At 39.7% G+C, this 27141-nt stretch overlaps 1 protein-coding gene across 4 annotated transcripts in view; it reads left to right on the plus strand.

The window, feature by feature from the left end:
* Positions 1 to 27141, plus strand: part of sim1a (SIM bHLH transcription factor 1a) — a 65787-nt gene that overhangs the window by 25214 nt on the left and 13432 nt on the right. For all 4 annotated transcript variants that reach the window (XM_059982335.1, XM_059982333.1, XM_059982336.1 and 1 more), the window contains 2 exons: positions 5746 to 5911; positions 19316 to 19736. In XM_059982335.1, coding sequence (XP_059838318.1) covers positions 5746 to 5911; positions 19316 to 19736 — 587 coding nt within the window. The remainder of the gene's footprint in view (positions 1 to 5745; positions 5912 to 19315; positions 19737 to 27141) is intronic.

Below are 27141 nucleotides of genomic sequence, written 5' to 3' on the forward strand. Positions count from 1 at the left end.
GTCGACTGTACTCTTTTCCATGGCTGCTGCCTGACCTGCTGAGTTCCTCCAGCATTTTGTGTGTGCTCCTTGGATTTCCAGCATCTGCAGATTTTCTCTTGTTTGTGATTGAACTTCTTAAAATGGGCATACTTTTGGGCTGTAAAACTTTTAGGCAGTTCATTATAAATTTGGGAAGGGAGAAGGTGCTTTCTATACTCCGGTTAAGTGACATGAGGCAAGATCTAACTTCCCTTATCTTGTTAATGAATGAAGTAAGTGTTTGCTTGGAAGATAATCATCTATTCTAATTGACTGTAGTCTCCACTTGCGAGCTCCTAATGTATGTGGGTCAGATGCAGAAGGTAGACTGAGCAGATTCCTTGTATCCATGAGGCATCTGGCAAGGTGAGTGGGCTGTAGAGTCAAGTGACAGAACAGAGTGGCTGATGTATTGGCATCTGTCAGTAAATGTCTCCTGAATTTACAGTGGGTCAGTGTAAATCTGAGCTGTTTATGTGGCTGAATGCAGGATGTCATCCTTACCCCCAGCCACTGGGCACAGTTAGTTCAACTGAAAAAAAATTCGTAGGTTAGTTGTTCAAAATGGTAAAATTTGTGCACAGAAGTGCTCAGGAAAGATGTTTCAGCTTTCGTCTTAGCCAAGCAATGAAGTGCTGCATTACTCAGAGTTAAATTCACCTGGAAGTATTGTGTGATTCAGATTTAGAATAATGGGATTAAACAAGCAATCAGTTGAGAATTGGCAATCACAAAGCTGAAAATACATGTTTAGTCAAGCACTGGTGTAATAGTAGCTTAAGCAGATTAGTGCAAAATAAATGTAAATAATGTGCATGCCACAGAAATGGGATGTCCAAGGAAAACAAATGAACCACACAGGAGCTGTAATGGAGCTGTTAATTATTAACCAGTCTCTACTCTTCTATTCACACACACACACACTCTCTCTCTGTCTCACACACACACACACTCTCTCTCTGTCTCACACACACACTTTCTCTCTCACACACACCCACTCTCTCTCTCTGTGTCACACACACACTTTCTCTCTCATACACACCCACTCTCTCTCTCTGTCACACACACACACACTTACTCTCTCTCTCACACACACACTCTCTCTCACCCACACACACACACACACTCTCTCTCTCACACACACACACACTCTCTCTCTCTCACACATTAACTCTCTCTCTCACACACACACACACACTCACTCTCTCTCTCACACACACACACTCTCTCTCTCACACACACACACACACACTCTCACCCACACACACTCTCTCTCTCTCACACACACACTCTCTCTCACACATTCACTCTCTCTCACCCACACACACACTCTCTCTCACACACACATTCACTCTCTCTCACCCCCACACACACTCACTCTCACACACACACACTCTCTCTCTCTCTCACACATTCACTCTCTCTCTCTCACACACACTCTCTCTCTCACGCACACACACACTCTCTCTCTCACACATTCACTCTCTCTCACCCACACACACACTCTCTCTCTCACACACACACTCTCTCTCTCTCACACACACACACACACACACACACTCTCTCTCTCACACACACCCACACACACACACTCTCTCACACACCCACACACACACACACTCTCTCTCTCTCACACACACACATACACACTCTCTCACACACACACATACACACTCTCTCTCTCTCACACACACACACTTTCTCTCTCACACACACCCACACACAAAGAAATGGAGCTCATGTCCTCACCCTGAGATTCTAATGATTATTAACTGTTTCAGACCATATCCATTCATGTACCTCTTCTGTGATTTAATTATGGCTCTGTAAAATGCTTATTTACTTTCCATTAGCAGACTGGTATTAGTGATGATCTAGGAGTGATTACAGGCAAGAAAAGTTCTTCACTGAAGAGAGCTGGCCTGTTACTTCTCAGTTCATGTCGACTGTGAGCGAATCACATTCCTCACATGTCTGAGAGCACACAATTTGCTTTTCCATTTATAGTTCTCATTTCACATACTCATTGCTTGATGTGCACTTCCTTCAATTGATCAACAAAGGAAACTGTTACTTATATTGTACCTATCACTTCTCTTTCAACCAATGAAATGTGTTTGAAGTGAATTTTATGTCGTAATGTAGACAGGAAGTGGTTAAGCAAATGTTGCAATTGTTATGAAGTGGCATGATTTTTCTTTGATAATCAAAACCAAGGTTATTACTTTCAGTGAAGTACCCCTGTCCTAGTTGTGACTATTTAATACTTTATTTTATACTTTAATTGAATTAATGGCTATATAATATATATATTACTTTTAACGTGCTATCAGGGAAGAAGCTGATTGTTATACAGCAGGGAAGAAGATCACTATTGTTAAAGGGCTTTGCAATTATCAGCATTTGTACTTCCCTCTTGACATTTGCTTCTGTTGAATTCAATGGAGTCAATATCAAGACTACAGAAGCTGGACAGTTTTTTTTCCAGTTAGCACACAAGTTTCTTGCCCAATGTAGTTTTTAAAATTCTGAACTTTTTCTCTTTGGTTACTACAACATATAAAAAGAGCTGACTAATTGAAATAAGCAGGAGTAAATTAAATGCATTCCTGTCTTGCTTTTAAATTTTCACATTTTACCATTTGTTATAGGACCTTTTCTCACCTTGAGAGTCAAAAACTTAATTGTATTATTTGCTTAACTAGCTTTTGTGTCAATGTAACACTACATTACGACATAAAATTCACTTAAAACACTCTTAATTAGTTGAAAGGGAAATGATAGGTATTATATAAGTAACAATCTTTTTTTCCCTCTACTTTCTCATTTATAAACCAAAGGGGAAATTTTAACTGCTTCACTTAAATGGAATTAATCACGTTAGACATTAATACAGATCTCTACTCCATTCTTCTGCTACAGCACATTTTTTCAGGAGGCTCAGCTTGCCAACCATTGCCTTTAGTTTTGCACAAGAGATTCTACAGATGATGGAAATCCAGAGTAACACACACAAAATGCTGAAGGAACTCCATAGGTCAGGCAAGGTTCAGGTAGAGATGCTTCAATGAAGGTTGACTTTTTATTCCTTTCCATAAGATGATGCCTGACCTATTGAGTCCATCTACATCTGGAGGCATTTTAACAATGCATTGGGCACCATATCTATGAGTGACATCTTAAACAGGAGACCCTGTTGAAATGGAAGGAGAAATTTCAAAACACATGTAGAATAGGCTTTGGTATTGTAAGGCCTGCATGTTAGCAGCCCACACTCACCTTAAGCTTCAAGTGTTACTGAATGCTGCAGTGACAGGTCTTTATGGAAAATGCTCTTTGCCCTACTGCCTACATACTTATAAAATACTTTATATGTCTTGTGTGTGTGTGTGTATGTTCACGTGCAAAAAGATGCATTTATCAGTGTATATACATGCATGTGTAAAACTATAAAATGTATGGAGCTGAATGACTGCAGTTAACAGTTAAAATAGGGTAAGAGGATAGTTATGCAACACACTTGTCATTTTACTGCCTTACCTTGTGTTTGATGATTGAAAATAAAATAATGAAATATGTTCACTCTGGGAACTTCTCGCCATCTGGTTTTCTGATTAACCCTATTGTTGAGAAACATCTACACAGCTATCCTGCTTTCCTTTACTGCAAGGTTAGTAGACACTCCACTTTAAGATTATGTTGGATTTCTCCCTTACTTCTAAGCAAGATAAGTCCATAAGGCCAAAAGACATAGGGGCAGAAAAAGGCCATTCAGCCTGTCGAGCTTGCCCTGCCATTCAGTCATTGTTGCTTTTTACTTTCAACTCCATTCTCCTTCCTTTTCTTCGTAACCTTTGAGCCAGACCCTGCTTTAAATATACCCAATCTCTTGGCCTCCACAACTGTCTGTGGCAATGAATTTCACAGACTTACCACTCTCTTGCCAAATAACTGTGGTTAGTTATTTCATTTTAAGTCATAATGCTAAATCAAATTATTATAATTACTGTATATGACTTCAAATTATAACTCTGTAATTTGTGTACACTGAAAACCACTTATCCACAGTCCTCTCACCCTATTTTAACTGTAGCCAAAACTTACTCAACTCTCCTTATAAATATATGCATTTTCCAATTATATATGCATAATTATAAAACGATGCACCTATGTTATGTAAATTGATGTTCTTAATAGTTACTCGATCTGAGAAATGTGATTAAGGTAATGCAGACTGATATATGCATTAAAGATATCATCATATTTACAATGGCATCTCTGGAATGCATGGTTGTGATGAAGAAAGCTTGTTAATTCATTTTTTCTTTATTAGCTAAGCCTATGCTAAGCTGCTTTGGGAGACTGTAACTGTGGCAGCTGCACGAGTCTAGGATTAGAATGTTTAAAAACTCTCTGCTAATTGCTACTCAACTCAGTCTGGCTAAATAAAAGCAAACACAGAAATTTATCAAAGGAAAGTTACCAAACGATGTTCTGCAAGGACAGATTTCTTCAGCTTGTAAAAACCTTATAATCAAATGAATGCATACATTTAATCAATGCTTTATGCAATAGTGTCAATGATATTTTAGAAAGGATCAATATTGATCTGGGGCTGTTGGACTGACAGCCCTGTTTTTCAGCTGAACATTTAATGCTATCTTACTTGAGGCAGACGTAGTTAATATTTTACATGTGAGGTGGGTATTGGACCATAGTACCATGTATGCTTCATGTATTCTACATGATAGGAATGAATGCAGATAATCTGTTTATGATGTGTTAAGTATTTATGTATCATGACATTTAAGGCTGCTTCAATGAACCCATGTGGAAAGAAAGAAATTAACTATCTGGCCGAGTATGATTTGGTAATTCATTAGTGTGTGGAACATTTAATTCTTCAGGCCTCCCATAGTTCAGTGTGTCAATGACTGCCATAATTTCTGCAAGACTTTGGGCTATTTTGACTAACGTGTAAGGGTGTTACCAACTGAGACATGACTAACCTGGCTCAGAATGACATGAGAAAGATGCTTCTCAAAATCTGTTTCCTGTAGAGCAAAGGCAAGGGTGGGGCTGAGTGCTGGGGAATGCATTTGATGCAGGTTTCCATAGTTGCAATAGTATGTGGATTAGTATTTATCTAGGAAGGGGTAGGAATGGGAAAACCACTGCCACATGGAGCACTGCAGGCAAATAGCAGTAACACGGTTAATTGGAAGCTACGGAAGTCCATGACACAGACTCAAAAGGTAGAAGAGCCTTTTGCTCAGTTATATGACTCTGCAAAAATCTGTGATAGGGAAATAAATATAAGAATTACAAATGGGATTAAATAAGTACAGTTGAGAAGATTCACTGAGAGTATTAGCATAAACATAAGCTAACGATGAATTTGTGATTAGAGTGGAGTAGCAGGGAGTACGTGTAGAGATTATAGATGGGAAGGATTTTCTAACTGGGATAATTATTCACATTTGTTGATGAGTGGTGATGGTCTTTACTTTTTTTATATGTGCATTTTAAGTTTAAACCTAGAGATGATGACAAGGAAGTGGTCAGCAACAGTCAATTGATTAAGATATTTAGAGTGGTAATATAAATGATCATAAGACTGATATAAAGTCATTGGAAGTCTCCAAATGTGAGTCTGTATGTTCATATGATTGTGATTGTGAGCACGTGTGCATGTGACAAGATTTGCTGCTTGGTTTCTTCTAGGGATGCAGAATACAAAGGGTTACAGCTATCACTGGATCAAGTAACAGCAGCAAAACCATCTTTCCCATACTCAAACTCAACCCCAACCATCAATGATTCAAGGAAGGCATCCAAATCCCGTCTTAACAGAACAAAATCCAAACCAAGAACATCACCTTATCCTCAGGTAAACTACCTCTGCTATTATCTGTAAACTTGTTGACAACAGAGACAGTGCTAAGATGTTGTGTTGGTGGGAGTTATGTTAGAGCTTGGGCTTGTATAGAAAATACCCAAAACTGATCTCAACAGTGGCATAACTCAACATGAGTTTCTTTATCACCAAAGCAGTTCCTTTAATAATTTGATATTTTTTGTGATAATGTAGGAATATACAGACAATTGTTTTGATTGCTTGTGGTAGTGCACAGATAAGAAATGGGGACTGGTTAAACTCACCTTGAAACATTTGAATCCACCTTTATTGATGATTATGATTGGTGATGAAGTTTATTTGCTTTTTTTGTTGTATTTTCCAAATGCAAATCTCTGGAGGAACTCAGCAGGTTAGACAGCATCTATGGATTGACATGGACTATTGATAATTTGGGTCAGGATGAAGGGTCTCGAACAAGAACATAACTACCATGTCAGTCCATAGAGGGAGCCTGACCTGCTGAGTTCCTCTAGCATTTTGAGTGTCTCTGCAAATTCCAGAATCATTAGTGTCTTGTACCCCAAAGGCAAATCTGTTCTCAGTTGGTTTAATGACATGTTATATTAGAAATTACAATACACAATGATGTAGGCACATATCCCAAGTGATTGCCAGAATGCATGAGCCCAGAAGATCAAAATGCAGAAGTGTTCCTTACTTTTCTGCAAGAATTGTGATTGCTTCCATTACTTGGAGACAGCAAACTGTAGCATAAATTGCTAGTCTGAGGCACGGATACTTTCAATGTTAAAGTCTTCATTTTTCTATAAATTGTGGATCATCCTGCCAGTGACATATTAAGCATTCACAACAATTACACTCAGTGGCCGTTTCATTAGATACATGTGTACACTTGCATGCCAATGCAAATATCTAATCAGCCAATCAAGTGGCAGCAACTCAGTGCATCAAAGCATGCAGACATAGTCAATAGATTCAATTGTTGTTCAGATCAAACATAAGAATCGGAAAGAAATGTGATCAATGTGATTTTGACCATGGAATGATTGTTGGTGCCAGATGGAGTGGTGTGAGTATCTCAGAAACTGCTGATCTCCTGGGATTTTCATGCACTACAGTCTCTGGAGTTTACAGAGAATGGTGGAAAAAACAGAAAAAGTACATTCAGTGGGTGATAGTTCTGTGAGTGAAAATGCTTTGCTAATGGAGTGGGTCAGAGAAGAATGGTTAGACTGGTTCAAACTTCCAGTAAGATGACACATATAGGTGGTGACTCTTTGCCTGCAGCTTCGATGGGAATCATCAAATATTCCTGTTTAGGACTGCCACAGCTGAAATCCATTCACAGCTATGGGTACTTCAGTAAGCAGCATTATCTTAAGATGATTAAAAAATCCATCGATATTCAAAAGACAGCAGATTGGGTTGTAAGTGCAGTTTCCCTTTAAGAATATGGAAGCAGGGGCAATGTACCAGTCTACAGGTATGATTGAAATGCTGAGGCCTTAAACTCTGCACCCCTGACTATCTGCTAGTAAATGTATGCTCTCTATAAATTGAAGTTAAATTGAAGACCTCAGAGCAAGATTGCTGTAGCAGAGGAAGTTCAAGGACTGCTGCGTAATCTGCTTCATGGAAATATGGCTATCATGCACCATTTTGGACAATGTGCTGCAGCCTGATACCTTCACCATTCTCTGCAAAGACAGGTCAGCTCAGTCTTTTAAAGGTAGAGGAGCTGGAGTATGTTTTATGATTACTCATCATGGTGCATAAACATGGAAGTTCTGTCTCAGTCCTGCTCACCAGGCCTGGAAAATCTATTGGTCAGATGTTGTTTTAATCTGCCAAGGGAGTTTTCCACCATCGTCCTGATAGCAGTGTACATTCTACCTCAAGCAGGCACCGGAGGACTGAGCATTATCCATGAAACAGTGCACCTTGATCTCTTCCCTATCATTGTGAGGGATTTGAACCAGGCTAACTTGAAGACGTCTCTGAACAAGTACTGGCAACGTATCACCTGAGGAAGCAGAGGAGCCAACAGACTTGACAACTGTTATACCACCATCAAGAACACTTACCATGCCATCCCATGCCCACACTTTGGAAATTCCAATTGGACAAAGTCTAAACACTGCACAATAGCAATACCTATGTCTTGCTGATATTTATTGATTATATTCAATAAATATATTTTATTCAATATTATATTCAATAAATATTATTGATTATACTCAATATTGAACAATCGGTTCTCAGTCCTAATCAGAAGTTACAAAACCTGGGCCTCTGTACCTCATTCTGCAACTGGATTCTTGACTTCCTCACCAGGAGACCACAGACTGAGCGAGTCAGAAATAACATCTTCACATTGCTGGCAATAAACACTGGTGCATCTCAAGAATGCATACTTAGCCCACTCTACTCCCAGGACTGCGTGGCTAGGCACAGTTCCAATGCCATCTATAAATTTGCTGATGACACAACTATCATTGGTGGAATTTCAGATGGTGATGAGGAGGCATACAGAAGTGAGATAGATCAGCTGGTTAAGTGATGTCACAACAACAACCTTACACTCATTGTCAGTAAGACCAGGGAATTGATTGTGGACTTCAGGAAGGGGAATTTAAGGGAAAACACATCAGTCTTCAAAGAGAAATCAGAGGTGGAAAGAGTGAGCAGTTTCAAGTTCCTGGGTGTCAATGGCACTGAGGGTATATCTTGAGCCCAACATATTGATGCAATTTCAAAGAAGGCATGACAGGGTGATATTTCATTGCGAGTCTGAGGAGACTTGGTATGTCATCAAAGACACTCGAAGATTTCTACAGATGTACCATAAAGAGCATTCTAATTTGTTGTATCATCTTCTGGTATTGAGAGGCCACTACACAGGATTGATAAAAGCTCCGTCCTAGGCACTATCCTCCCTAGCATCGAGGACACCTTCAAAAGGCAATGCCTCAAAAAAACAGCATCCATCATTGAGTACTCCCATTGCTCAGGAAAAGCCTTCTTGTTATTATCAAGAAGGAGGTACAGGAGCCTGAAGACACAAACTCAATGTCTCAGGAACAGCTTCTTCCCCTTCACCATCAGATTTCTGAATAGACAATGAATCCCTGAACCCTACCTCACTATTTTCTCCTCTCTTTTTGCACTACTTATTATAATTTATAGTTTGTTTTGTTACTGTATATGCGCTACTGTCGCAAAACAACGAATTTCACTGTATACGCTATTTTTGTTAAGCATGATCCCTGAATCTAATTTTGAGCTACATACAAATAATGCTGGAGGACCGCATCAGGCCAGGCTTTTTGTGTGTGTTGCTTGGATCCAGCATCTGCAGATCTTCTCTTGTTCGTGATCTGATTGTGAGCTGACAGGAAGGCGACAGTAACTTAAATAATCACATGTTACAATGGTGTGGTGAACTACATATTCCTGTCTGGACACGCCCCCCCCCCCTGCTGACTGCTTCTGTGGCTCCTCCCACAGACCCCTGTATAAAGGCGATTGGGGACTGCCCCGGCCTCAGTCTCCAGGATGCAGTGTGGTGGTCAATTGCTGCTTGTTCTTTCTTCCAGCCAATAAAAGCCTATATCTCGCCTCACGTCTCCAAGAGTTATTGATGGTGCATGAAATGGTGTTGTACAGAAGGGCATCTCTGAATGCACAGCCGTCGAACCTTGAAGTGGATGGGTCACAGCAGCAGAACATACTCAGTGGCCACTTTATTAGATACAGGAAGTAACTTATAAAATGACCAGTGAGTGTTCGTTTAACTTCAAAAGAGCTCATTTAACAGACTAGAATATTGTAAGAGTTACTTTGTTAAGAGCTGATAATATGGTTTGTGGTTCCAAAAGCACTGCAGTGTGACATATGCAGGCATTTCGTATAATTGACTGAAGAAGTGTACCCAGGACACATTGCATAAAATGTCCCAAAATGTTGATCCTGTCTGTTGCTGGCATTTAAAGTCTGTGCATGAAGATTGTTAAATCTACCAATTTGTATGCAAATTAGGAACAAGTCACATAATACACCAACAGTAGCTGAACAGCACTCCAGATAGTAGGTGGTTTGTTTGCAAAGGACACTTCAAAAGAGACCTTTATTGCAATGAATCCTCTGCCTTGAAGGTAGTCCTTGGCTTCACAAAGAATCACTGATCTCCTCTCCCAGAGGCTCCAATAATTGATTAGTGCATTGGGCAGGAAACTGCAGTTCTTAACAATTGCGTATCCTCATGGCAACTGGCAGCCCATTAACAGCTTGTGGTGTCTGAAACAGGCTTCACATTGTCACAGAACTTGAACATCTGAACACAGTGACTTTCCACAAATACAAACCCCATTTCCAGAAAAGTTGAGATATTTTCCAAAATGCAATAAAAACAAAAATCTGTGATATGTTACTTCACATGAACCTTTATTTAACTGACAAAAGTACAAAGAAAGGATTTTCAATAGTTTTACTGACCAACTTAATTGTATTTTGTAAATATACACAAATTTAGAATTTGATGGCTACAACACACTCAACAAAAGTTGGGACAGAGGCATGTTTACCATTGTGTTACATCACCTTTCCTTTTAATAACACTTCTTAATCGTTTTGGAACTGAGGATACTAATTGTAGTGGATTTGCAATTGGAAATTTTGTCCATTCTTACTTGATATAAGAGTTCAGCTGCTCAACAGTCCATAGTCTCCGTTGTCTGATTCTCCTCTTCATGATGCGCCATACATTTTCAATAGGAGATAGATCTGGACTGGCAGCAGGCCAGTCAAGCACACGCACTCTGTGTCTACAAAGCCATGCTGTTGTAGCCCATGCAGAATGTGGTCTGGCATTGTCCTGCTGAAATAAGCATGGACATCCCAGGAAGAGTCGTTGCCTTGATGGCAACATATGTCTCTCTAAAATCCTAATATACACCTCAGAGTCAGTGGTACCTTCACATACTTGCAACTCACCAATGGGGTGGGCACTGATGCATACCCATACCATCACAGATGCTGGCTTTTGCACCTTTCGCTGATAACAATCAGGATGGTCGTTTTCATCTTTGGCACGGAGAACTCGACGCCCGTTTTTGAGAACTCGATGCCCGTTTTTTTTCGAAAACTAGCTGAAACGTGGACTCATCTGACCACAGCACATGGTTCCACAGTCTTTCGGACCATCTGAGATGAGCTTGGGCCCAGAGAACTCGCCGGCGTTTCTGCATAGAGTTGATGGCTTCCTCCTTGCGTAATACAGTTTCAAGTTGCATTTCTGGATGCAGCGACGGACTGTGTTAAGTGACAATGGTTTTCTGAAGTACTCCCAGGTGGCTATAATTGTCACATTAGCATGACGGTTTCTTAGGCAGTGCCGCCCGAGGGCTCAAAGATCACGCGCATTCAACAGTGGTTTCTGACCTTGCCCTTTACGCACTGAGATGAATTCTCTGAATTCTCTGAATCTTTTCACAATATTATGTACTATAGATGTTGACAGACCTAAATTCTCTGCAATCTTGCATTGGGAAATGTTCCTTTTGAACTGACTAACAATTCTCTCACGAATTTTGGCACAAAGGGGTGAGCCACGACCCATCCTTGCTTGCAAAGACTGAGCCTTTGATGGACGCTACTTTTATACCCAGTTATGATACCTCACCTGCTACCAATTAGCCTGCTTAATGTGGAGTCTTCCAAACCGGTGTTACTTGAATATTCTGTGCATTTTTCAATCTTATTTTAACTCTGTCCCAACTTTTGTTGAGTGTGTTGCAGCCATCAAATTCTAAATTTATGTATATTTACAAAATACAATTAAGTCAGTCAGTAAAACTATTGAAAATCTTTTCTTTGTACTTTTGTCAGTTAAATAAAGGTTCACGTGTATTAACATATCACAGATTTTTGTTTTTATTGCATTTTGGAAAATATCCCAACTTTTCTGGAAATGGTTTGTAGGTTAAATGAGTTGATTTTGTGATATGAAGCACCTCTGACATACCAAGTAGCCAGTATAGCAATCCCAGCTATACTTTATACTCACCTTTGAATAACATAAACATGTTCCACAAGGTAAAGTCCTTTCATGTTGTGTAATGCTGGATAGAAATAATGACACTGGTAAATGCCTTGAGTTGAATAAGAGATATGTGTTAGACATCAGGGTGCTCAAATCAATTTTAATCAAGATCGGCAAATATTTGAGAAGCTCTTGAGATTTGGAGCTGAACAGTTTTCATCTGTGATCAGCGGTATAAGACTTGCTTTAACTTGTGGAAGGAGAGCCTTAGTAGATTTCTAATGTTATAGAAATGGAGCAAAGACAGCTCCACTTGTGACTATTGCACAAAGTATAGGTGTGAACCTCGTTTGAAACAAAATGGAAAACTGCAATTTAAAGTGAAACAGGTCACCGTAAATTTTCTTCTATCGGAAAGAAGTGGGGTATTCAAGATTGTTTATTGTCATTCTTCAGTACGTGAGTGTAAAGGAGAATGAAAGGATTGTTACTCTGGATCTGATGCAGCACTAGAAACACATTAAGCATAAAATACACAATAAATATAAATGTAAAAGCAATCATATAAAGCCCATAATACAAGTAACTGTTGAGAATGTGATTGTGTGTACAATACATAGGATAATTTTATGTACATAGATTGATTAATGTACATAAAGTGTGCAGTAGTCGGGGCATGGTGGAGTTAATGGGTGAATGTGTTGATTAGCCTGATGGCTTGGGGGAAATAACTGTTTTTGAGTGTAGTGGTTCTGGCATGGATGCAGCATAGGTACATCAATAACTTGTATCTGGATATTAGGAGTTATTGATAATATCCCATCAATAACTCCTAATATTGGTGTATTTGTGGAGTGTACAATCACCAATGCTCGTCATGTACATTAATTACTGTACATTGCTTTGTTTTTCCTAACTGGAAAAGGGTGGATGAAGCAAATAATGCTTTACATCCTTATAAAGAGTACTAACATTAAATTATTGCTTGCTCTACAAAAATACAACACTGAAATTATTCCAAGCACCACACACAAAATGCTGGAGGAACTCAGCAGGCCAAGTACCATCTATGGAAGTCAACGTTTCAGCCCGAGACCCTTCATCAAGACTCATGCTTTGAAAGGAAGAATAAAACTACACCTGTGTAAATCCCCTGTGGCATCTGCTGACCCTGTGATTCTGTCTCAGAGGCCATTTATCAGAGCATTTTTTAAGAGGGTGATGCTAGATGCTGCCATAGATGCAGCCTGGCCTGTTGATTTCTCCAGCATTTTGTGTGTGTTGCTTGGATTTCCAGCATCTGCAGATTTTCTCTTGATTATGACTGAATTATTTCCAGCAGTTTTAACTGTGTTATTATCAGAGAGGTAATGGCCTAAATATTTTTGCATTGGTTGCATAAGTGGCTTTGAGAAAGCTGTAAATTTTTTTTCGCTTCCTTAGTCCCACTCTTCTACACCCATGATACGTTTTGCTGTGCTAATCTGCTTGATCAAGCAAATCTCTTATGCTAACACCGGGTGACAGAGAGCACTCGGTAAATGCACTCGTTACACATGCATGTTCAAACGCACACAAACATTGCCTTGACATTCTGCTGTCATTAAGCTTACTGTATGCACCTCAGTGTCTTCCCAGGTATAAAGAAGCCTAAACCGAGCTGATGCACTTGGGTTAGTTTATGGTGCCTTTCCCACCATATACGGTGGAATATTTCATTCCTTTAGTAATGGGGATGTGTAAATGTGTATGTGTTTTTTTTAAATGCTGTATTTAAGGTAGATATTTCTGTTTATTTGGTAGTATGATTATAACCACATTGTGCGGTGCATCATATTCTAATTCATCTGTAGTCTTAAGTTAACATTATTTGCAATCAAAGATGGTATGTCCTAGTGCCTATAAAAAGGAGCTCAGTGCTCTCAGTGAGAGAGCGATAGGGGGCTGTCAGGAGTTCACACTGGACCAGAATAAATATGGAGCTATTACCGTATTTTCTGGTAGATATCTTTTTGAAAATATTGCTTTGATGCACCTTATAAATATCCTTGCACTAAAGTGCTAAATACCTCCAGCCATTTTGCCTTTGGTCATAACCACAGGCATAACACACATCCTTAATCTGAGGTGTTTAAATTTCGCCATGTTACTTTGATGATAGTTCCAAAGAGGTACAGTAATGACTGCTTTGAAGTTATAGCTTTAATGGTTGTCAGCTGCTTCCAAACGGTGATTTAAAATTCCCTCCAGAATTTACCTTGAACTTCGTGACCATGGAGCAGAAAACTGTGCCTGCTCTCGAATAAAGATAAGTGATTGGCAAAGACCAGCCTTAAAAACCTGGAAAGAGACATTCAAGACACAAAAGGGCATGCTTGGAACAAGTTACCTATTCTAATGCAAGATTCAAGATTCAAGCTTCAAGCTTGTTTAATATCCTTTCCTGTGCCCAAGTTCAAATTTCAAAGTAAGTTTATTATCAAAGTACATAAATGTCACCACATACAACCCTGAGGTTTTTTGTCTTGTAGGCATACCCAGAAAACCCAAAAAACATAATAGAATCAATGAGAGGTTGCACCCAACATGACGACAACCAACATGGAAAAAACAACAAACTGTGCAAATACAAAGCAGAAAGAAAAGAAACAAAAGAAATAAGAAATATTTACTGAGAACATGAGGTGAAGATTCCTTCAAAGTTGTAGGAACAGTTCAGAGATGGGGCGAGTGAAGTTATCTCCACTGGTTCAAGAGCCTGATGGTTGTGGGGTAATAACTGTTTACTCCACTGGTTCAAGAGCCTTAATGGTTGAGGGGAAATAACTGTTATTGAAACTGGTGGAGTGAGTCCTGAACTTCGTGTTTCTTCTTCCTCATGGCAATAGTGAGAACAGAGCATGCTCTGGGTGGTGGGGCTCCTTGATGATGGATGCTGCTTTCTTCTGATAGTACTCTGTATTAATGTGCTCAATGGTGGGGATGGCTTTGCCCATGATGGACTGGGCTGTATTCACTACTTCCTGTGGGATTTTCCGATCAAGGGCATTGGTGTTTCTATACCAGACTGTGATGCAACCAATTAATATACTCTCCACCATGCACCTATGGAAGCTTGTCGAAGATATAGATATCATGTCGAATCATTGTAAACTTCTAAGGATGTAGAGGTGCTGCTGTGCTTTCTTCGTAATTGCACTTAGGTGCTGGGCCCAGGATAGATCTTCTGAAATAGTAATTACAAGAAATTTCAAGTTGCTGACCCTCTCCACCCCGATCCACTGATGAGAATTGGCTCATGGACCTCTGGTTTCCTCCTCGTGAAGTCAATAATCAGCTCCTTGGTTTTGCTGACTTTGAGGAACACAGCCAGATTTTCAATCCCCCTCTTATATGCTGATTTGTCACCACCTTTGCTTTGGCCAATAGCAGTGGTGTTGTTGACAAACTTAAACATGGCACTGGAGCTATACTTTGCCTCACAGTCATAAATATAAAGCAAGTAAAGTGGGGGTGGGGTGGGGTGGGGGTAACATGCTGATGGAGATTGTGGAGAAGTTATTGCCAACCTGAACTGACTGGGGTGGTCTCAAGTGAGGGAATTGAGAATCCAATTGTACAAGGAGGTACTGAGGTCTGGGTCTTAAGCATATTGGTTAGTTTTGAGAGGATGATAGTATTGAATGCTGAGTGGTAATTTGTAAAGAGCATCCTGATGTATGTATCTTCCAAGAGAACCACAGCGTTCTTATGGTTCGGTGGCTTGCGTGTCTTAATGACCCAAGGAGCTGGGTTGGCTAAAGTTGGGGCTTTATGCTTTGGCTTTTGGTAGGGTCACCCATGCCAAGCAGGTCAAAGGGTAGAGGCCAGACTAAGAGTGGTCCACCAGGTTTGGGGGTTTAGCTCAGGGCTAACAACTCCTCAATTCCCTTATTATCCATAAACTTGGTTGAATCTATAGGTTGTGGTTATTGAATTCTCTGCTTAGGGAAAGAACCTTCCTATATAATTTTATACTCCAACCTGTGCTCAAGTGCATTTATCATGACTAAAGTTCTCCTATTCTGAAAATGTCTTTGTAAATTACCATTACATTATCATTCCCATGCCATATTCCAGTTTGCAGAGGGAGGTTGAAAATCTGACCTCTTACTCAGTGTCAGCAAGACCAAGGAGCTGATTATTGACTTCAGGAGAAGCAAACCAGAGATGCATGAGCCTGTTTGGAGGACCTATCCTGGGTACAACATGTAAATGCAATTACGAAGAAAACATGACAGCATCTCTACTTTGGTGTTGGTGACGATTTGGCATGACATCTAAAACTTCGACAAACTTCTATAGATGTCTGGTGGAGAGAATATTGATTCATCACAGCTTGGTATGGAAACACCAACGGTCTTGAATGGAAAATACAATAAAAAGTAGTGGATACAGCCCGGTCCATCACAGGTAAAGCCTTCCCACCATTGATCACATGTACATGAAACACTATCGCAGGAAAGTCGCATTCATCATCATTGACCCCCCCCCCCCACCACCACCACCCAAGACATGCTCTCTGCTGCCATTAGGAAGAAGGCACAGGAACCTCAGGACACATACCAGCAGGTTCAGGAACAGTTACTAACCCTCAGTCATTGAAGGGTATAACTTCGCTCAGTTTTACTTGCCCCATCATTGAAATGTTCTGCTAACTCAAGGAACTCACTTCTGATAACTCAAGGATAACTCACTTTCAAGGACTCTTCATTTCATGCTCTCAATATTTATTGCTTACTTATTAATTATTATTATCATTTATTTCTTTTTGTATTTGCACATTTTGTCGTTTTTAGCACAGTGGTTCGATGTTCAAGTTGGTTCTGTCTTTCATTGATTCAGTTATGGTTATTATTCTATGGATTTATTGAGTATGCCCATCTGCAAGAAAATGAATCTCAGGGTTGTATATGGTGACATCTATGTACTTTGATAATAAATTTATTTTGAATTTTGAACTAATACAATCTTTTCGATAATTAATCTTGATGATAGATTCTTCTCCACAAGATTCAATGAAATTTGTTGGATTAAAAGGGAACTGTGAGAAGTTTTTATACCTTAAAAGTGATGAGAAAGCTGGAACCTATTTCATGTGTGAGTGTTTGAGCCGGAACCTCTCTCCATATTTAGCAATATATGGATATGCTGAATACTCTTTCCAAACCTACATGGACATGTTCTCCCATGTCTTTGAGTTTCTGCTTCGAAGTTTGTAAAGTGTGTCTTTGTATTCATTTATCTTTTCTGCAGAATTGGTTAAAGTTTTCTGTTCAATGGTCACAAGGTTCATATTGAATCCTAAACTGTATTGTGATGAATAGTTCCTTACCAGTGCAAAACATGTTTCTAAAGAACTCATATTTTAATCTAACAAAGATGGATATTTTATAATATTCATAATTGCTTGGGCAAATTTTCACACCTGAAAATTTTCCTGAACAGTCTACCTGAACAGTTGCTGGTGACCTTTTACCACTGCACCATAGAGAGCATCTTAACATACCGCATCTCTGTGTGGTATCTCAGTTGTACAGCAGCTGATAGGAAAGCATTTCAGAGGTCGTCTCTAACACACAGAAGATCATCGGGACACAGCTGCCAGTCCTGGAGGGCACCTACAGCTTATACTGCCTAAGGAAAGCTACAAGCATCTGTAAGGACAATACACACCCATACAATCATCTGTTTGAACTTCTTCCATCTAGCAGACATTATAAGATTTTCTATGCCCCCACTTCCAAACTGAAAAATAGCTTTTTCCCCAGAGCTATAATTGCTCTGAACCAATTTGTCAAGCATCATCCATAAATTTGTTATATTGCTACTTTTAATACTGGTTTTATGGCTGTCGTGCATCTGAGTTGCGCTTTTGTACTGCTGGACATTGCTTGTACTGGCTGGTTACTTGATTTTATTTATTGTTTGTTTATTTTATTTGTTGTTTTATAGCATTGAGTACGAGAGTTGCAAACTCATTTTTGCTGTATTGGTGCATGACAGATTGTATTATGCAATGACACTAAAGATATTTCATTTCATACTTCATTTCATTACATTTCATTTCATTTCACATATCTTAATTGTGACACCTGCTCCTCCCTGACCAGCATTCAGGGCCTCAAACAGCCCTTCCAGGTGAGGCAACACTTCACCTGTAAATCTGTTGGGTTTGTTTACTGTATCTGGTGCTCCTGATGCAACCTCATGTACATTGGTGAGATCCAATGTAGTTTGGGAGAATGGTTGATCAAGCACCATTGATCCTTCTGCAGAAAGTAGGATTTCCTGGTGGCCATTCCATTTTAGTTTCAATCCCCATTCCCATCCCAACATGTTGATCTGTGGCCTTCTCTATTGCTCCAAAGAGGAACTCTCTGGTTGGAGGAGCAACACATATTCTGAGTGGGTAGCTTCCACGTTCTTCCATTCCCTACACTGGCTCCCCTCTTACCTCCTCTTTTCTCATCACCAGTCTATTACCTCCCCTCAGTGCCTGTCTTCCTTCCTTTTCTCCCATGGTCCACTCTCCTTTCCTACCATATTATTTTTTCTTCAGCTCATTATCTTTTCCACCTATCAACTCCCAGCTTTGCACTTCATCCTCCTCCCCACCCACCCAAATCAACCTGACTTCACCTTTGAGCTTGTACTTTCCTCCCCCCCACCCCACACATTATTCTGGCTTCTTCCTCTTTACTTTTCAGTCCAGGTGAAGAGTCTCAGCCCAAATTGTTGACTGTTCATTCATTTCCAGAGATGCTACCTGACCTGCTGTGTTTCATCAGCATTTTGTACGTGTTGCTCTGGATTTCTAGCATCTGCAGAATCTTATGTAACTTAATTGATCTTTATTGCTGAAAATTATTGTTTTTTTCTCTAAATGAAATTCAGAGGCTTGTATCAGGCAAGAAAATTATAGTCTGATACAAACATGCTTTATCATTGAGAAAACTATATTAGGTTCTGCAAAGCAGAATGCCAGAAAAATTGCAGACAGACCATAGTGGTTTAGAAGCTGGTAGTCAGAACAAGATGTGAGTAGCTCAGCTGTGTGAAAGAATGGAAAACAATGTGATGAAGGTAGACTTTCAAATAATAGTTGCTCTGATGAGGAAATGTACAGGAAGAGTTTGTTTTAGTAAAATGCTTCAATGTTGGATTTTAAAAAGGCTGCCTAGCTCATTTTATATTCTTAACTAAGTTATATTTGAAGATCATCTGAAATAAGGATGAATAAAACCAATTTTTGCTATTATTTAAGATTAGCTAGAAATAATATACAAATTTATGATCCTTTTCATAACTTTCTTTCCTCTTTTCTCTTGCAGTACTCTGGATTTCACACTGAAAGATCTGAATCTGACCATGAGAGCCAGTGGGGAGGAAGTCCACTAACAGACAATGCTTCCCCACAACTGCTGGACCACGCTGAAGGTCCACAGCCCCATTCCCAGCATGATATTATCTCCTGTGCCTACGGACAGTTCTCTGATAGAAACTCTCTGTGCTATGGCTTTGCCCTCGAGCACTCCAGATCGGTGGAGGAAAGGCAGTCACACTTCCATGTGTCGGCGTGCGAAGGAGGAAGGTGCGAGGCAGGCAGATACTTCCTTGGGGGTTCACAGTCTACAAGAGAAAATTGGTGGAGCTCTTCCCGTATGACACTGGCTCTGGCAAAATCATCTCCAGAGAGCAGAGAGGGATATGAAAACAGCATGCCACACATTGCCTCGATTCCAAGTATTCATGGTAAGACTGTCATAAAGATGTAACTAGCAACTGGAAAATTCATATTTCAGGAAGTAGTCATTTCTAAGGAGATTGCTTTCAGATGAAGTAAGAAAGGAAAGTTGATTAATATGTATTTTTATTGTAACTAACTAAAGTGAGGCATGATATGTGAGACAAATAGATTTTGTATGAAATGCTGTCAAATGCAGGAATCTCTTCAAGGCAACTCCTCTCCAAAAACATATAGCTAAATTCTCTGTATTGGAACATATTTAGCAACTTGGAGAAGTACGAGACTATGAACACTGGAACCTGGAGCAACACAGCGAAAGATAGAGGAACTTAACACATCAGGCCCATGAAGGGAAATGGACAGTCGACATTTCAAGTCAACATGCTTCATTTCAGATGACAATCTATATTTCCCTCTATAGATGCTGCCTGACCTGTTGAGTTCCTGCAGACTTATTGTATGGTGTTATAAAACTATTTGAAAGAAAAACACGAGGAGACTAGAATAAATGTGTACTCTTTGTTTTTATTTTTAGTGAGCATGACCTTATGATGTGGTGGCATAAAGACATATGCCATTCACGTATTTTTACATATAACCCATAATGAATTACTTAAACAAACAAAGAATGCTTAATCAAACAATATATTTACAATATTACTCAAATATTACTGAAATATTAAATACACAACACTCCTTTCTGCATGGCTATAAACTCCAACTCAATATAGAATGTATTTCAACTACAAATGTTTGTATTGTATATACACAACGTACTATATAACATAACTACTATATAGACATCCACAACACAGTAAATTTTAAATTGCTCCATTCAGGCCTAAAGTTTTAATAGCTGTGGAGGATTTCTTACTCCTGTGGGTTAACGTCTTTGCTGGCAAGGGTCATCATTCTGCTTGGCAGGTGAGATTTGTGACAATGAAACAGTTAGAGGGTCTGGGGCCTCCACCATGCTGTTTGTATGTGTTTGATTCTCGGACTGCAGGTAGTGATTTGGACAGTTCTGGCCACTTTCTTCTGGATGTGTGGCAATCCAAAGAGTGCATGGCAAGTTGCTCAATCTGCTGATTGATCCCAGACCATCAGACAGGTTTTCTTTTTAACCACACCTAGATGACTGCCTGAAGCTCCTACAACACCTTAGCTCTCAGCTTGGATGATACAAGAACTCTCAATCCCCATACAGGGCAAACTCTGTCAAGGGCAAGTTTATCCCAGCGCTGTTAAAAGATTTCTGCTGCACATTCCATCCATTTTGTGTTGCCATGCAGACCTGAGACAATGTGGAGTCTTTCCTGGTTTCCCTTTGGATCATTTCTGCTGTGTTAGGGAGACCTTTGGTTTGCATTGGGGAGAATACATCAAGAGGAGTGTAAATTATTAAGTTATCTCCTTCTCGGGGTAATCCATCAGCGTTTTCGTGATTAGTCGCCTTTGAATTTGATCTTGTAATTGTGTCCTCCAAGAAACAGAGCACCCCTCTGCACTTGTGTTGCTGCTGTTAGTGAAACATCCTTTGGTAGATTGAAATTGGACACTAGTCGTTGATGGTCAATAATGAGGGTAAACGTTCCCATCCAAGTACTGGTTGAAACAAGAGTGTATTGATCAACTTTCAGTACTGGGTTGACGGTGACTTTAATATCACCACAGATCCATTTGTCTTAACTACTGGGACCACTGGTGTTACCTGTGGGCTCCACTGAATATTGGAAAGAATTCCTTCAGCCTTTAGGCACTCTAGCCCACGGGCTACTTTATCACAGAAGGTATAAGAAGCCAGACAGGATTTGTAAAACTTAGGTGTGGCATTTTCATTTAACACTATTTTACCATTGATAAGTTTGAGTTTTCCAACGCTGTTATTGAACATGGCTGTGGTATCATCCAGTGGTGGATGGATCTCCAATCAAATTGTAGTTGTCTCAGCTAATCACTGCCTTGCAATATTAATGCTCCTGTTTTTATCACATACAAGCCCAATTATGTGTTGTATTTCAATGTGACAATGGTCAATCCCACAAGAATGATCTTTTCTCCAGTATAAGTTCTTAGTTGGATATCTGCAGGCTTCAGTTCAGTATCTTTGAAATAATGTTCAATCTCATTTTGTAGAATATCTGAAACCACCAAGCCAGTGTACGATTCCATTTTAATTAATTTGCCGTTCAATTCTGGTGTAAACCATATTGCTCGTCTCCTGTTAGTTTTCACATTGTAAATCCAAGGCTACTCACTCTTATTGTTACCAGATTTTTCATCAACAGCATGCAGATTAGTGCTCTTTTTGGAACTGCAACTTGACTTTTTATCTTTTCCTCTTTCCCCCGTGCAGCCCATTTCTTTTAGTCTACCCAATATGCTCTTTGTATTTGTCCTACTTTGTTGCATTTTCTGCACAGATAATCTTAAAACCTGCATTGGTCTGGTGTTCATGGGCTGCTGCCATAACAGTAGCACAATGCAGTAGGCCAGGCTGTTTTCTGTTTAGACATTGCAATTTTCTTCATGCTCACTTTCATTCAAAACTGCAACTCAATTGCATTTCTGTTTCCATTGATACAGCAATTTCAACTGCTCTTTTAAATGTAAGTTTTGTTTCAGTTGGGAAACATTTTTGAATAAAAAAACACAAAATTGCTGGAGGAACTCAGCAGGCCAGGCAATGTCTATAGAAAAGAGTACAGTCGACATTTCAGGCCGAGACCTTTCGGCAGGACTGGAGAAAAAAAAGCTGAGGAGTAGGTTAAAAAGGTGGAGGGAGGGGAGAGAGAAACACAAGGTGATAGGTGAAACCTGAAAGGGGAGGGATGAAGTAAAGAGCTGGGAAGTTGATTTGTGAAAGAGATACAGGACTGGAGAAGAGGGAGTCTGATAGAAGAGGACAGAAGACCATGAAAGAAAGAAAATTGGGTAGGAGCACCAGAGGGAGGTGATGGGCAGGCAAAGAAATAAAGTGAGAGAGAGAAATAGGGAATGGAGAAGGAGGAAGGGGGGCATTACCAGAAGTTTGAGAAGCTGATGTTCATGCCATTAGGATAGAGGCTACCCAGACAGAATATGTGTTGTACCTCCAACCTAAGTGTGGTCTCATCACGACAGTGGAGAAGGCCATGGATAGAGATACTGGAATTGGAATAGGAAGTGGAATTAAAATGGGTGGCCACTGAGAGATCCTGTTTTTTCTGGTGGATGGAACATAGGTGCTTGGCGAACTGGTCTACCAGTCTTTGTTGGGTCTCACTGGTATACAGGAGGCCTCATCGGGAGCATTGGACACAGTATATGACCCCAACAGACTCAAAGGTGAAGTGCCGCCTCACCTGGAAGGACTGATTGGGGCCCTGAATGGTAGTGAGGGAGGAAGTGCAGGGGCATGTGTAGCACTTGTTCTGCTTACAAGGGTAACTACCAGGAGGGAGATCAGTTGGGATGGACAAATGGACAAGGAAGTCATCCCTGCAGAAAGTGTGGGGAGGGAAAGATGTGCTTGTTGGTGGGATCCCATTGGAGATGGCAGAAATTTCGGAGATTTATGTGCCGGAATCAGAGGCTGCTGGAATTCTAGATGAAGACAAGAGGACGAGAGAACCCTACCACTGTTATGCTTTGTTACTCCAAAACATAAACCTAGTCGAAAGAAAAACAGGATGAGGCCCACATAAATGTGTACTCTTCATTTTTACTTTTAACGAGCATCCTCTTAAAATGCAGTCATGAAATGACGTATGCCATTCACCTACTTTTACATAAAACCCTTAATGAATTAATTAAATAAACAAAGAATGTTTAATCAAACAATATATTTACAATATTACTCAAATATTATTGATATATTAAATATCAACTTCTTGTACTTAACATATTGCTGGGCTTCTTTTGTTTGAAACATGCATAAATTTTGGATTTCATCAACTGTGCAGTAGATTTATTTAATGTCAATTAACTTATAACTGGACTGCTTTGTACAGTTTTGGTCACTACACCACAGAAATTACAGGATTGATTTGGAGAGGGTATGGAGGAGATTTGCCAAGGCTGGACATTTCAGCTAAAAGGAGAAACTGGCTAGACTGGAATGTAGATGATGGAAGTCTGAAATATAAGCAGAAAATGCTGGTAAAACTCAGCCAATCCGGCAATGACAGTGGAAAGGGAAACCATTAATGGTTCAGATTGGAGATCCTTCAGCAGATGAAGGGACATGGGATGGGATTTGTTTTCTTTGGAGTGAAATGTTGTAAGCTCACCTGATGAGATATACCAAGTGGAAGAGCGTAGATTGCATGAATAGTAAGAAACATTTCTCCATAGTAGAAGTGTATAAAACCAGTGGGCATAAGTTTAAGTTTGAGGTACAGGTGAGGATCTAAGGAAGAATTAGAATCTGAAATGGTCTGCTTGAGCGTATAGTAGATGCAGAGACATTCACAATACCTAAAATATACTCAGTGCCTTCTTCATCAGGTATTGAATCTCCTCTGAATCCCTCTCATTAACAAGGCAATTTTGCTCACAGAACTGCTGCTATACTGGATATATTTTATTTGTTTCTCTGTAAACACTAAAGACTATAGTGCATGAAAATCCCAGGAGATCAGCAATTTCTGAGATATTCAACCCACCTCCTCTGGCACCGACAGTCATTCCCGATCAAAGTCACTTAGTTCAAGTTTCTTCCCCATTCTGATGTTTGGTCTGAACAACTGAAACTCTTGACTAAGTCTGTATGCTTTTAGGCACCGGGTTGCTGCCACTTGATTGGCTGATTAGATCCTTACGCTTACGAGTAGGTGTGCAGGTGTACCTAATAAAGTTGTCACTGAATATATATTTAGATCATTACTTTAATTGTCAAGGCATAGAAGACTATGGACCAGTTGGTGGAAAATGGGATTGGTATGGGTTATCACTCTCTGATCAAGACAGACCTGGTGCACTGACGGCCTGGTTCTGAGCTCTATGACTCTATAAGTAATCTGGCACAGTCTGTCATTTTCAGTTGTAAACCTTGTCCAATTTTCAATACATTATTCATATATCAGTCAATATTGTGATTAACTAGGCATTTATCTGATTTTTATCTGTGAGACCATGCATTATGTAAGCAAGCTGGTGTATTTGCTTACAAAGGAAATTGATAAGATTTCAGAAGTAATTTATAGGCTGCAATGTGCTTTGTAATGCCTTGGGAATCTAAGATTTTTTTTGTATAAGTGCAAGATATTGACTCATATACTTGAAATTATCCATCTGGATAACTGCAGTTTTCTTAAAAACAATGGTAATGGCTCTCAGATATGTAATGCTGATATTACTGCAACTAGTTGGTGTAAAGTTTGCAAAGCACCAGGAGCAGATCTTTGTTTACAGTATGAGCAAAAGAAAATCAAGAATCTGGTCTTATGTTGTCTTTGGATTCTGCACAAGGAAACTGGTCCAGTTCTCCCAGGATCGGATCTGCTGCCGCTCTTTTAAACTGGCACAGTATCTGGCTGACTTTCACACCAGCTGGCTATGGCATATTTTCATACTGACTCTGTTTTGTGTTATCTGACATAATGAGCACTTACTGGTTCATTTCTACTTAATTAATAATAAGGCTGGATCTCTTCCAGATCTGCGTCGTTGTGGCTGGAGGCCACTTTCAAGATGATGGAAATGAGATGTTTCTGACAAATGTCTATCTAGATATGACAATTTGTGATTGACATCTTTTCTTGACATTCACTTGATACAGTAATTCTCATCAAAATGTTGACTGGATTTGAAATTAGAATAGGAACTCTTCTAGTCATTATGTCTAGCAATAAAAAGAAGGATATAAAATTTATACACATGTTTATGATTTTGTTGCACGCACTCAGAAGTGGAAGCTTACATAAACAATATCACTACAGAATGTGACTGAAGGAAAACAATCCATTATTTTGATGAAATGCCAAGAACTCAGTTCTCTAATCTGTGCAATTTACTACTTAGAACAAATATTTCCATTGGTGCTTTCAATTTAACTTTTGTTAGATGCTGATCTGTTAGATTCTTCCTCTTGTGAATTACCAGTCAGTACATGGAAGCTTAGCCTGCTAAGCTCTACACTCCTCTACTCTCTCTACTCTTACAACTATGTGGCTAGGCATAGCTCAAATGCCATCTATAAATTTGCCGATGACAAAACTATTGTCGGTAGAATTTCAGATGGTGACGAGGAGGTGTACAGGAGTGTGATAGATCAGAGTGGAGTAGCAACAGCCTTGCAGTCAATGTCAGCAAGGCCAAGAATTTTTTGTGGACTTCAGGAAGGGGAAGAAAAGGGTACACACACTCGTCCTCGTCAAGGGATCAGCAGTGGAAAATGTGAGCAGTTTCAAGTGTCAACATCTCTGAAGATCTATAGTATCTTGGGCCCAACATATTGATGCAATTGCAAAGAAGATACAACAGTTGCATATCGTTAGGAGTTTGAAGAGACTTGGTATGTCACCAAAAATTTTCTACAGATTTGCCATGGAGAGCAATCTAACTGGTTGCATCACCGTCTGGTATGGAAGGACCATTGTACGGGATCAGAAAAAGCTGCAGAAATTAGCAAATTTATCCATGAAGGGTTCTGTCCTCCTGAGCATTGAGATCACCTTCAAAATGCAATACACCAAAAAGGTGGCATTCATCACTAAGGACTTCCTTCACCCTGGACGTGCCCTCTTCTCATTGCTACCATCAAGAAGGAAGTACAGGAGCCTGAAGACACACTCAATATTTCAGGGACAGCTTCTTTCCCTCCACCCTCAGATTTCTGAATGGATAATGGATCCATGAACATTATCTCATTACCTTTTCCTCTCTTTTTGCACCACTTATTTAAATTTTAAAAATATATACTATTTCTTATAATTTATAGTTGTTTTTATTGTTAAGCATTGCAATGTATTGTTGCTGCAAAACAACAAATTTCACAACAGCTGGGCAGTGATATTAAACCTGATTTTGTTTCTATTCTGAAGCTTGTTGTGAGTTTTTAGAAATGGGAGGATTCAAGATGGAGATACATCAAGATTCCCTACATTGACTACGGCTTGACATTCTATACTATCATTGCATCAAATCTAATCAATAAGCTTCAAGACCTAGGCCTGAATACTTCTTTGTTCAACCAGATCCTCGATTTCCTCAGTTGCAGACCTCAGTCACTTCGGATTGCCCAGAATCTCCTCCACAATCTCCACCAGCACAGGTGCACCACAAGGCTGTGTGCTTAGCCCCCTGCTCTACTCGCTTAATAGTCATGATTCTGAAGCTAAGCACAGCTCCAATGCCATATTTATATTTGCTGACAACACCACTGTCATTGGTCAAATCAAAGATGGTGACAAATGAGCATCTAGGAGG

The sequence above is a fragment of the Hypanus sabinus genome, chromosome 10 (assembly GCF_030144855.1).
Source record: "Hypanus sabinus isolate sHypSab1 chromosome 10, sHypSab1.hap1, whole genome shotgun sequence".
In the NCBI taxonomy this organism is placed as follows: Eukaryota; Metazoa; Chordata; class Chondrichthyes; order Myliobatiformes; family Dasyatidae; genus Hypanus; species Hypanus sabinus.